Source organism: Nannobrachium achirus, assembly GCF_963921795.1.
Source record: "Nannobrachium achirus genome assembly, chromosome: 6".
NCBI lineage: Eukaryota > Metazoa > Chordata > Actinopteri > Myctophiformes > Myctophidae > Nannobrachium > Nannobrachium achirus.
Window position 1 is genome coordinate 57,926,405 of NC_137815.1, and position 14,099 is coordinate 57,940,503.

At 43.0% G+C, this 14,099-nt stretch overlaps 1 protein-coding gene across 2 annotated transcripts; it reads right to left on the reverse strand.

Annotated features, from left to right (window-relative positions):
- Positions 1–854: 854 nt before the first annotated feature.
- On the reverse strand, positions 855–13,854 carry cldn19 (claudin 19; the record flags this gene model as incomplete). Of its 2 annotated transcripts, none has more annotated exons than XM_080727758.1 (5): positions 855–903; positions 5,273–5,419; positions 6,642–6,726; positions 7,498–7,662; positions 13,632–13,854. In XM_080727758.1, 5 exons carry the CDS (start codon positions 13,852–13,854, stop codon positions 855–857), a joined length of 669 nt encoding a protein of 222 aa, XP_080583884.1. The 2 variants fall into 2 exon arrangements, with proteins under 2 accessions (XP_080583884.1, XP_080583885.1); XM_080727759.1 differs by lacking the exon at positions 855–903 and adding an exon at positions 1,463–1,499.
- Positions 13,855–14,099: the final 245 nt, after the last annotated feature.

Below are 14,099 nucleotides of genomic sequence, written 5' to 3' on the forward strand. Positions count from 1 at the left end.
GTAGGCAACAGAAAGACATTTGAACCGATTACACACAGCAAAACTGGCGTTCCTTAGTACAGGACATAAACAGGAGACAGCACGCAGTACAGTACAGTCCTTGAGAGTCAATAATAAGAACAGTCCTCTCATGCAAAATCATATTGGCACTTAACTAAAACAAAATGAACATAATTGACTACCCTCAATCCAGGCTATTTGAAAATAGGCACACAGCTCTTATAAAGCGTGGCATTCGGCATTATGTCGAAGATATAAAGATCTCCTTTGTTCTTTCTTAAGTGTTACTGTACAGTCACTACGTACACATGTTGATATATTCAACAAAATGCCTAAATGATATATGTAATACAATAGAAAAAGGCAAATGTGATGTTTACAGAGGAACTATTGACAATACACATCCTTCAGAGAGGATGCAATACTATATAATCCATGTAGTCAAAAACATACATGTGCACAAACTCATGTTATAAGGCACTGTAGTAAAACATATATGTATTAAAAAAGGTGGTGGTACTGTATATAAACCTGGGCAATTTTAACATGTTATAGAAACATACCCTGAATGACTGTCACCGTGTCACCCCCAAAAAATAACAAAACAGACCAAACAGACAATATGCATTTTTATCTTCCCCTCCTGATAGAAGTGTTGCTATTTGGATAAAACAATGCTCTTTACAAAGACGTTAACAATGGTCTTTTGGCACATTATTGGCCTGAATTCTTTTCTTGTTAATAGTTTCTGTAACTCATTCTAAATGTGTCTGTTTGACTGGTTTGTTTTTTGAAGAGTGGTTTGTCTGTTGCCAGAATTTAAAACCATGGTAAGGCCAGACGATTCTCCCAAACTACAAGTACTGCTCCCTTTTCTCTGGTGGGGTACTTTTAACATTTGGTCTGCAATTCAAAAAGGGAAAAACAAAAAACATGTTTCAGTCAACGTTCAGTTATAATCACAGAGAACAAAACAAATCATAAAGGCACATCTACAAACCCAGAAGTCATAGGATATAAATGAACACATAAATCATAATAACGCAACATAACCACAACGTTTTTCAACTCATACAGTTAACCTTCAGTAAATAAAAGAATAGAGGGGAGGTCTAGTAAAGGGTTCACAGACTGAAGTGGACAAACCCCACCTCACCTCTTAAAGGCAATGTCTATATAACTATCTAAGCATACATATCCTTTAAGAGTCCATATTTACAAATAAGGCTCAGTGGGTGATGCACGTTCTTAAAGGGGTGGTACACATCTTGTCTTCCCACAAAATACTGATAAGGTGCAGAAGGATGTACGATGTAGAAAGGAAGGGAAAGATGGGAAGGGCGTGGCATATTCTAAAATGCAGGGAGACAGGGGTCCAAATTTGGGATATAAGAGGGAAAGGGGAAAGGGGGAAAGACAGTGGTGGGAACTCGAACAGTCCTCGATAAAAAGGCGGGGCTGATCAGTCAGGGAAACTAGTTTCACTCAACAACTCTGCCCTGAATTAGAGGAGAGAAGAAGAACAGTCAGAGAAGAACAGGATTAGCGGACATGAGGGGAAAACTCAAAGACACATCAAGACCACACCGTTTGTCACCAACAGCTAAAGAGATGTTAGTATAGGTGAGTGGGTGCTTGATGGTTTAGGCAAAGTGTTAGTGTAAGAACAAGTGATGCTACATTATAGCTGACTGACAATTGTTGTCGGTTGAAGGCATTTTATGCCATGTAAAAAATATTAGTATTTAATGTGATGAAATGTTTTAAATTAAATGCTTGTACTGGGATCATGTCATGAATGAGGTAAGCCGTTACATCAAAATGCAATGGATGAATGTTGGGTCCCTGGCGGTGTCTTGTCATTCTAAATACATCCAATATATTGTCACTGTCGGGCAGAAACCTCGTATCTCCAAGTTTCAAATGTGTACGTTTTTTCGCAAAGCAAAACCCTGCTTCATCATACAAGGCTGTCGCACAAAAGTAGTGAAAACAGCAGATCTACAAGCACACAACGCCTCGAGGTGCGAGGCGTTGTGTGCTTGTAGATCGGCTGTAGATCGGCTGTTTTCACTAGTTTAGTTCGTTTTTTAAATGATAAGTACAAAATTAACACTTTTGGACATACTAGGTTTCCACCCGACAACGGTGATATTCATTTTCATTTGTCTCCCTTTCCAGGTCATTTTACCATTCTTGTTGAGCACTAATTATTAAAACACAGCTGGTATTGACAGTTCAACCAAGGGTTGTTTTTCTCCGTTATTTGAAGGAGGTAAAGAATGTCCCCCCAAAGCATGAGCACAATGGAACACTCCACCAACAAAAGTCTACCAAGAAGTGGGGCCATATGTGTAGGAGAAAAGGTGGGTGGGGGGAGTGCTTCTAGGGAGCAATTCTAAGAAAAGTTAATGGCTTTATTATCTGGAAGAGCAATGGACCGGCTCTTTCAGCAAACACTAATGAAGGTACTGTATTGTGTAAGAGCACTTGGGGTCACCAATTTAGAATTGCAGTTTGGATTTGACAAGCTTTAATATGGTAGACTCGATGCGTTCATCTGGAGTTCGCTGACGGCTCTCGGTAGTTTGTCTGTAGCCACTACCTACGATAAAACACATACCGGTAGATGGAATTTGATTGATTTTATGGCAGTAGCTTATAATTCTGTCCGGGTAGCTCAGTCGGTAGAGAACTAGCCTTTCAACCACAAAGTCATGGGTCTGATGATCCCAGTCACCGCCAATCCAGTGCATGAGTAGCATGGCTTGGGTGTGGCAAGTGTAGTAAGTATAGGAGCTGATGGTAGATGTTGCGAAACAGGGATAGACTCCCGCGCGCTGGCTGATACAGACAATAAGCCTCTCCGAGCGACTTACTTTTTAATACTATGATACTACGTGAGAAGTGCAGAAGACATATAACATGTCTTTATTGTAATTACACAGTAAATTATGAAGTGATAGGTACAGGTCTTTGGTGGAGGTGTTAGGAAATGGATCATGAATCGATGTATTGTAGTTGATGATGATGATGATGATGATGTATAGTGATGAGTCTCTCCTAAGAACTAAGCAGAGACCTTTGACTGACAATTCACCTTCCACTCCTGCAGATTAGCTAAAGTGGCCACATGATGCCAAGCGGTAACCGGTAAAGTCGCCGGAAAGAAACTCGCAGAGATTTATATATATTTTTGATTTGTTTTACTGAGAATAAGGTTAGAAATAACTTTAGGATTATGCATATCTTTCTGAGGTTAAGGAATAGGGAATAGGGTTAGGTTTTGGCACCATTTTACTGAGGTTAAGGTTGGGAATAAGGTTAGGTTTAATCCTTTAGGCATAGTTTACAGAGGTATATAAGGATATTAAGGATCTGAATGGAAAATAACAAATAAGCCTTGCCTTACCCGAGTTTACTTTTAGTTGACATTGTACCAGTGAACTGTACTGTCATGAAACTGTACCTTTTCCTATCCAAAACCTCTAATAAATACCTCAATCAATCAATCAAAAGGCTTAAACCATCAGCCCGGGCGAGTTTCATTCCGGCGACTCTTCTGGTATTCTGCCAAGCCTATCAGGGAAATATCATTTTTGAATCATCTTCCGTTCTTCAGCTGCTATAGATTAAGTACAGTAATACAAAGCTGAATTGGCTCCCACATTGTCAAGTTTAGCTGGCTGTGCTTCCCCCACAATAGTGGAGGATCCCATCAATGCTTAGTGTATGCACTGTAAAGTCTCAGTGTTCATTCAACTGAGTGAGTCGAAATGAAAATGAAAACTCAGTTACAGTTTTTACGTTACAGATAGGTGAATGGACACTGAGTATTTTACTGCCGTGGTTCTCAACCTGTGGGTCGGGACCCTCGGGGGGGGGGGGTCCCCAGATAATTAACTTAATGTGCAACATTGTTTTCTCACTTAACAGTAAACAAACCAACATAAAGTTTAAGTGTATAGCGGGTATTTGCACATTTCTAAAGTGACAATTTAAGGATGTTTCAATACAAAAAATTACAAATGAAACATTAGCCAAATTGTTAAATATTAGAGGCAGAAATTGTGAAAATAGCAGATCTACATGATCACAACGCCTTGCATTGCGAGGCGTTCTGAGCATGTAGATCGGCTATTTTCACGGCTATTTTCACAATAGAACCATGTTATACAAAATGTAATGCCTCAACTCTTAGTGCTCGTCAGGGTGGGGGGTCCCCAGTTAAAATATGAATATTTGGGGGGTCCCCAGTTAAAATATGATTATTTTGGGGGTCTCCTCCTGAAAAGGTTGAGAACCAGTGTTTTACTGTGTAGTGCAGCCTGAGGGTTCTCCCTCACATGTAACTGCACCAGTGGAGGATGAAAACACAGACATATGGAGGCAACACACACACACAAGCAGCTCCAACCAGGAAGCATAGGACATGCCAACTATTGCAAACTCTTATTTAATTTTTTTGACCTGAGCCAAATCTTTCAGATTTTTGCAGACATTCTAGCTCACTGACCTTTACATTCTGTAAATGTTATGTACCTACAGTGTGATTGATACACACGTCCCATTCTTGTAAGGGTTAGTTTTGCGGTACACAGGCAAAACATATATTTATATATTTATATAATATACCTATATAATATATAAATATAGCTAATGAAGTATGTGCAAACAGAGCAAGAAGCTGTTTGTAAGGGTTTTGGGGTCAGATTTAAGCAGCTGTGTTGATTTAGACTTTGTTAAATAATGACTTTAAGGTTTCACTCATGAGACAATCTATAAAAATAAGTGAACTAGATCACCATGGTCTCCGTGAAATGGGCAGATCTGCTCACGCATATGGGAAGAACGTTTCTGCATAATTATATATGTTTTGTTTCCACAATATACGCATATTGCATCCTATATTTGGTGTGCGTGTATGCGTGCGTGGGTGTGCGTTTGTGTGCGTGTGTGTGTACGTGTGTGCGTGTGTGCGTGTGTGCGTGTGTGCGCGTGTGCGTGTGTGTGTGTGTGTGTGTGTGTTTGTGTGTGTGTGTGTGTGTGTGTGTGTGTGTGCTCACACAAGTGCAATTGTTTTTTGTGTGTGTGTGCGTGTGTGCATGCATGTGAATGTATGCTTGTGTGCATGTACACGTGTGTCTGTGTCCATCACAGTCTTTCTTTTATGTTTTTAAGCTGAGTAATGGGGGGTAAAAGGGGCGGAGCCATGCGTGTCCTCTGCAATCTGTTTGGGTGGCTGCTGGTAGGGGGTGGGGTTTAGACGTACTCCCTGGCTGTAGAAGGCTGTGATTGGCGGTAATATTGTTGCCCTCGTCTGTCTTCGTTAGAGCAGGAGCAGCAGAGGAGGGAGCCGCCCAGCACCGTCAGACTGGCCGCCGCCCATCCCACAAACAGGGCGGAGCCAAACTCGTACCTGCATAGGAAGAGGAGGATAAAGCAGTGGTTCTCAAACCTTTACATGTCAAGCGATTGTATTTTGACCCCCATATAGAGTTCTCAACAGGCCTGAAAATTAACTGGGCCCTAACTGGGCCGGCCCGCCCTACCCGGCCCGACTAGTTAGCGTAGATTTTAGGCCCTACCCGGCCCAAAAACGTTGGGTCGGGTCAGGTATGGTCGGGTTTGGAAAGAATTTGAGAACTCAATCACAGAGTAATAGTAATAAAATAATTAAAAATATATATTTTCTTTTTTCATTGAGCCCGAGGCCCTACCTGGTCCGACTAATTAGCATACATTTTAGGCCCTATACCTTAACCTAAATATCGGGTCGGGTTCGGGCAGAATTTGAGAACTCTACCCCCATATGAACATGTTTTGTGCCAGACACTCCCATACAAGGTTTGTGTTGTTGACAAGTTTGAGTGAGGCGAAAGATTATTGTGGCTCACTGGCTCTACAAGCTCACGTGTCGCACCGTAATGCGTTGTGAGCTTTTTGATGGGCTATTTTCAAATTGCCGGTGTATGTACAGTTAAAGTTGTTAAACTGATTTTTATGCTATGCAAACTTTGCTGGGTACCCTGTGGAACCCCATTACGGAAACCTTGGGGTTCACAGACCCCAATTTTAGAACCACAAGGATAAAGATAATATGGTGTATACCTTGATAATATGGTGTATACCTTGATAATATGGTGTATACCTTGATAATATGGTGTATACCTTGTTTTACACAAAATGCCAAACAGGGGGTGTGTGAGGGGGATGGGTGGGTGGTTGTGGGAGGGATTTTGAAGTTGAGGTATTGTTAATTCATTTCTAAGCTCGTTTATTGTAAAATAATAATGTTTAATTATGGGATAATGTTTAATTATGGGAAAACTGCAAATAAACCTAAATATTAATAAAGATTCCAGAAGAGCATGACTGCTCTGTAAGCCAGACGTAAGGCTGGGCAATATATCGAAAATGTATTGATATCGAGGTATCAACATGCAAGGTATATATCGACGAAGACGGCTTGAAATTTGGTATTGGTGTATGTTTCAAATCAATTTATTTTACACCAGACACCATGAGTTATTATTACCCCCAACCAGAGTAGCCACGGCCGGAGGAGTGATAGTTATATCTAGCTCAAAGTGATCTGTGATTTATTCAGTAATAATCTCTCAGGTGAGGATGTACGGTACCTGGCGTTGATCGGCGTGTTGGGATTGAAGAACTGGTAGGACACCTGAGTGGCGTACCAGGACACAGAGACCAGCGTACATAGACCTGTGGACAAACAGATGAGTGACTTTAGCCATGTCTGTGTATCAGCTCCTGTACAGCCTAAACACACACACTCACACACTGCCAGATCCATACCATACATCTCTCAAATAGGCAAACACGTGCATGCAAATTGCAGCGCCTGTTTGGTTAGTTTCTCTCCCTAAGGCTCGTGAATAATCAGGGGCTAAAGTGGCCAAAATGACCACTTCCTGTTTACAGCAGGGACACTAATTACGTACTAAAGACCCCTGGTCAGAGGAATGCCAGACCACTATCTCTCGACACCAGATACACAAAGGAGATACGACTAAAACCCAGTCTATAATGGTGCAACCAATTAACTGTACGTTGCACTTGATTTGAAGTGTACAGATGGTTCCCTTTGAGCAGTGGTTCCTTTTCAGGCCGCGACCCCCAAAATTATCATATTTTAACTGGGGACCCCCCCACCCTGATGAGCACTAAGAGATGAGGCATTACATTTTGTATGACACAGTTCTATTGTGAAAATAGCCACTCTACATGCTCACAACGCCTCGCAACAATTTCTGCCTCTAATATTTGACAATTTGACCAATATTTAATTTGTCATTTTAGAGGTATTAAAAAGTGCTTAGGTTGTCACTTTGGAAATGTGCAGATACCCTCTATATACACCTTATGCTGGTTTGTTTACTGTTGAGTGAGAAAACAATGGTGCACATTAAGTTAATCATCTGGGGACCCCCCAAATAATTTGGGGACCCCCCCTTGAGGATGGTGACATCTCACCTGCTAGCAGGAAGAGCGCTCCCCCAGACACGGCGATGCGGGTCTTGGTGGCGGGGTTGTTGTCTCCCACCTTAGTGCACTTCATGCCCACCACGCTGATGATCATGCCCATGAAGCCCAGCAGTACCGACACCACCATGAGGGCACGGCACGTCTGGATATGTACTGGAGAACAGGTAGAGACACACAGAGGAGAATGACATAGGAAAAGAGGAGCAGAGTAGAGGAAGTGAGAGGGGAGGGGAGGGGGGGTGATAATAGAACACAAGAGATATGAGGAGCAGACATGGAAGCGACAGGACAAGATGGGGGACAAGAAAAGGAGAGGAATGAAAGTGCGAGAGAGAAGATGAGAAGACAAATAAAGGGCCTTTTTACTCTCATGTGAAATAAAACGAACATTGTTTCACATGAAAACACATCATCATGCGGGAATGAAGCCGTTCAAGCCAAGTGGGATTGAAACGAGACCGCGAAAGCCATTAAGGGCCGTCCACCACTGTCCTTTTTGCAAGTCGGGGTAACTCTTTAGCCCAGAGGTAACTTGGCCACGCTCGCTGGACCCCGAAACAATTTTCAGGATCATCTCCAGACCATTTTCCCTAATCATTCCGCAGTGGTTTTGCTCTTCAGAATTCTGTGTGTAACCCACACGGGCCTCAGCATACACATAACTCAGTGGGAGGGACATTTTACATATTTACACATGCACACATATAAACACAATGCATGTACACACACACACACACACACACACACACACACACACACACACACACACACACACACACACACACATGCACACAAAACAAAAGTGCACACGAATAAACACCAACATGATCGTGCGCGCACGTTCGCGCAGACACACACACACAACTTCTGTGGGAGGAAACGACACAGATAAAACACACAACTCTCTCTCTCTCCGAGAGCAGCTGTAGGAGGACTGCTTTACATGTTTCACACAGTGGGATTAGTGTGGCCTTGTCACAAAGCTGGATTGTTTTCACAGGGCTGTCGCCACGGCGATGAGACATTATTGCTTCAAACGCGGCCACACAGGCACGGGGATGTGTTGATGCTAATGTCAAGCTGGGGCATCACAATAATGTCACAGCGCCGATAGAAGAAACTTTTAGCAATTTTTCCACTCGTGAAGGCATTATAATGAAATATCTGTGTCGTGCAGAAGTTCCAAAATTCCAGCAATCGGATTCGGCTGCCTGACACAGACACCCTATTTGGTGGTGAAAGCGCTATTCCCTATGCATGGCTATGCTATGTTTGACAGCGTAGGACAATATCTTAAAAATAAAAACCACAGCATGTATTTATAACAGAAAGGAAGGTACTCAACATGGCTTAACTCAAAGCCACACACAACAACACTGAATGTGTGCTCATATAATGGAATAAAGTAGAATAGAACAGAACAAAACTGAATAGAATTTGATCGTACGACAAGAAAATCACTTCAAAAACACATTTTGAACAATAGAGTGCCCCGAGAGCTAAAGTCACCATATGTCATTGTGTCAGAAATACACACACAGGCATTCATAGTTGGCAATAAAGTTCCATTTCACAAGCTGATCTAAAGGGGCACAGCGATGGGGAACGGAACGGGACAGTCTTTTGAAGCATGATTTATGTACTGACTGTTCCTTTTGATGGCCGATTTTAATGGTTTTTAACAGAGCAAGGTTTCATTTTATTTTTCTTTCATCTACGCTGGCCATTCTTCCTCTATTCTAAGTGAGTGGGGTGCTTGGACTGGCGCTAAATGACACCATTCTGACCAGCACAGCCTCTGACAAGCCAAAAGGGTGTGTGAGGGCCTATGGGGTCAACAGCAGGGTAGAGAGAGGAGATGGGGGCAGGTTGGCTCAACCACTGTACTCTCTCTAGCTCGCGCCAAGTTGGCAGTGCCAGCCACAAGATTTCAATGAGTGTGTGTGTGCGTGTGTGTGCGTGTGTGTGTGTGTGTGTGTGTGCGTGCGTGCGTGTGTGTGGGCATTGTAAGAGTTCCATTGTGAGGTCACTCGTGACTCTTTCGTATACGTAATATCTGCTTGCCCACTCCAAACATGAGACCTTCTACTGTATGCCCATTAGTGCATTTACTGCACTTAAACCAATTGATACGAAACGGATGTCCTGCACAATGGACACATTTCCTCTCATGTAGCCTACCTCACGTGAGGTGTGCAGGGGTGCATTGTGACCGGCTCTGATTGAATTTTTAGCAGAGAAACAAAGAGAAAGGGATGGAGAACGGAACAGTGTGTGCCAGGCCAGCAGGTGGCTGCCAGGCCACCCCAGAGGTACTACATAACTGCTTTTGTTCTCGCTGGTGACCTCACTACAGAGCAGGGGAACAGGCAATGAGAAGGCTGCCATTGTGGGGCAGAGGACCTCAGTTTCTTCCTGCTTGTAAAACAACTAACTCCAACCTTGGCACTCATGCACCATACTGCTATTAAACAATACAGGGTAAAGTACCGGGGCAAGCAGTGAATCTCTCTTGAAACTCAGCAAGCAGAATCCCTAATTTGTCAATTAGCACAGGAGAACACGACATGATGTTGACATGCAAAGGCTCGTCTTTGTACTACACTTAAAAGAGTAGTTCACCAGCAAAATTACTTTTTTTCCCTATCGATTACTCACCCCATGGAGACTTGAGTTCAATAATATATACATTTTTTGTTTTCGGCGCATTCCTAAGCCAATAATTTGACTATAAGAACATTTCCCCCATTGATTCCGGATGGAGACCCAAATGCATGTGGGTCTCCATCCGGAATCAATGGGCCTACAAAGAGTTTCCTCAAATTATTGGCTTCGGAATGTGAAAAAAACTAAAAAAAAACTCAAGTCTCCATGGGGTGAGTAATCAATAGGAAGAAAAAGTCATTTTGGGGGTGAACTACTCCTTTAAGACAAAATGGACGAGCAGGAAATCTTTAGCAGTTGACACACCAACCACAGAACGTACACATAATCATCCATGTTGTATGGGTCCGTTTGGTTCCATTTTCACACACTCAGACTTGAACGAACACTCATTTTACATTTGACAGTGTACAGAACAATCCCAGGTGAGGTAAATTGCTACCACATCGTGAAGAACATCTACATTTCCAGGGGTGGGTCAGTGCATCCCCCACACAAAGCTTTACCTCTAGCCCTGAAATAGGCGAGAAGAACTGTCCCTTCAGCACCACTCACACACCGAGAGTCATCTTACAACATTGCCTCCAACAATAGACGCAGCAAGCGCCCCAATCCATGTAAGGTATTACTGCAATCCTAACTAAACCTACAGAACATCTAACAGTTTCCAATGCTGTTTGGCTGTTCCAGCAGAGCACAGTCTGGTGAGCAATTATACAATCACACAGGCCCTATCACATGTTGCTCCTACTGTGGAGTTAGCCAAGGAGATGAAGTTTGTTTAGAATGGAAACACAGCGTTGCTGCTGGTCCAGTGGCTGGAGCAAACTAGCATTATGGGGAGATGTTCAGTGAGGGGAGTCAGGTGGTCGGCCGCCTCCTGCATGATCAGATGATGGTGTGATCTCACTGTGTAATGCAAGGGTCTTCAACAGGGGGTCCGGCACCCCTGGGGGGTCCCCAGAGTTACTACAGGGGGTCCGCCAAATCTTTGTGATAGGATGATTATTTTAAATGAACAACGTTAACCCTCACATCCGTATTCTGAGGAGAACTTCAGCGCGAGGCGTTGAGAGCTTGTAGATCGGCTATTTTTGGCAAATAGGTTTGGTGTAGAGGTTAAAAATAAAGAGCAGATCAAATTGACTAAGTATCGACGATTTAAGTGGTTAAATGTCTGAAAGAAAAACACATTAACACGCATCCAACAGAGACTGATGACAGTGCTGTCAAACAAGTCTATGAATCTATCTTATCTATCGTATCTATGAAATCTATGAAAATCTACAACACAATTTTATACAATATGTAGTGGGGGTCCCTGCTTCAACTCTCTCTCAACTACTAAGGGGTCCTTGGCCTGAAAACGTTGAAGATGCCTGGTGTAATACTTATGTATGGCGCATCACCGGAGGAGAATTCTGACCTTTCACCCTGACCAACTGCCTTTTCAGTTCACAGTTCATGCAGAAACGATACGTTCACCCCTGACACTAGGATTAAGAGTTGTTTTGCACCAGGTATCCAGAAGTTGTGATAAAGGATCACCTGCAGGGCACTGCTTTGTATTATTACAGCAAGGGCAAGTGATTGTGTAGTTGAAACTACCTCCCGGCGACCAGATAGAATACAACCTGCTAACGAGGAGAGAACAGCTACCCTTTCAATCATCACTACCTTTGGGCCAACATATGTAGAGCAGTGTTTCTCAAAGTGGATTCCAGGGACTCTGTGGGTTCCTTTAGGGGTGTCTAAATTGACCCATACAAGTCTGTAACTCTGACAGTGTACAAATGGAACCAAATGAACCCTGACGGGTTCATTTGGTTCCATTTGTACACTGTCAGAGTTATGGAGAGACCTTGAAACTTGAAAGTTTGAGAAACTCAGATGTAGAGGATTCAAAAAATGTGTGCTTTGTCTATATGCCAGGGGATCTAAATTAACCCATACAAGTGTAACTCTGACAGTGTACAAATGGAACCAAATGAACCCTGACGGGTTCATTTGGTTCAGAGTTATGGAGAGACCTTGAAATTTGAAAGTTTGAGAAACACTGATGTAGAGGATTCTAAAGATGTTTATGCTAGATAAGAGCATTGATGCAGTGTTATTTGTATTTGTTTGCTATCACAGAGTGCCTCTGTGCTCGCCGTTAACCTCAATCTATACACTCACTGGGTGTGTTGCTGGACGAATGGAACAATGCCCACATGTGGGGAAGACAGAGCACATTCTGGGAATATCTCTGGTGTTTGTCTCAACACTGCTCTTTTCTTCTCCGAAAGAACGCCTATTCATCCACCCAGGACAATACGCTGTTCTTATTACTGGGATGAGCCAGAAGAGAACGCACAGATCGGTACATACATCCCTTCTTCACATGGAAAAGCCGCAGGAAAAATGTTTTGATATAATGAGTCACTGAGACACCAAAATGTTTCCCTCACTCCCCTGCTGTTCCATCTGAGACTGTGTGGATTAACCATGCACACAAAACGTTTCTTAAACAGACCACAGAGAAAAACAGACAAAACTTTTTAACAGTCAGCTTTGAATTGTGTTTTGGAAATTACTTTTTGTCTGGGTCTACCCCCCGTAGTCTTTCATTAGAGAGCCTAATGCCATGATTCAGGCAGACAGTGTATAGAGGGATTCATGTAATCTGCGTGTCATTAATTATGAGTCGGTAGGACTGACTTACTGATCAGAGATGACAGAAGGCTCATATTGAGGGCTAATTTATGTCTTGAACCCCGCATTCCTCGCCCTCCCCCTCCCCCACGTCCAGCCCCATTCCAGCTCCTCATACATTCGGTTTGATGATGATGTTTGTGAGTTTTTGAGGCGACGATTTCATTAAACATTCTAGCAGCAGCATTTCTGAGTGAGATTTATGCTGCTGAAGCCTGAAGTTAATGCGTTGCGGAGAGCAGGGAATTAGGGAGTTGTTTTTCTTCTGTTTTCGCATTCTGCTGCTGATTCAAACATTTGGCCTGATGAATGGGGTCAACTCAACTTTAATAACTTTTTTTTAAAGCAGGGCCATACATAAGTGTAGCTCTCGGAAAGCCTTTGTTTTCAGACAAGCACTGCATCACACAAGTAAATACGTTTCTACTCCTTCTCTGTCGTCCCAGACAAAAGAATATTTTGTTATGAATCACACTAGCAGTTCTATAGAACATTCTTTAAAGCATCACTGAAGAAAATAGAACAAGTTAACTGAAACATTAACAGAAAGTTTTACTTTGAATACAAGGCAAAAAAAGGACATTTGGAAAGGGTGACATAAGTTGCCAGCTCTAAGATCATTGCCTAGGAGGGGGCATCAGTCAAACAAACTGAAGAAAAGTGTACGCTATATCAAACTGAAGCCCCTAAACTATAAGCATGGTTAGAAAGTTGAGTGAAAAAAGTGACGCTGAAGACATCAGCCGTAGAGTCATTGTACTCACTGTCCAACGAGAGCATGGAATCAAAGATCTTGCACTGCACCTGCCCTGTGCTCTGCGACGCACAGCTCATCCAGAGCCCCTCATACAGACCCACAGCTGTGATGATGGCATCCCCTGCGTACGAGGACTGCTTCCACTGTGGCAAGGCGGTGGTGGAGATGATGCCTATCCAACCGCCCAGGGCCAGGAAATATCCCAGTAACTGGAGACCTGAGTTGGCCATCCTTGTCTAGCTATCTTCTTCTTTTCTTATCAATGTTTGTTTTCCCTCTCTCTCTCCTCTCTCGCTATTAAGAGTTGTTTGTCACTCTCTGTCTTTCCTTTATAAAACCTTTATATCCTTTGTTCCGGAGCCTTCTTCGGGAACACCTGTAGGAATCCTGGCAGGAGTTCTCCTCTCTGTTCCCTATCTGGTCCCTCTGAGCATCTCTCTCTGTCTCTGTTGTCTCTCTCTCATCTGGAGGTTCC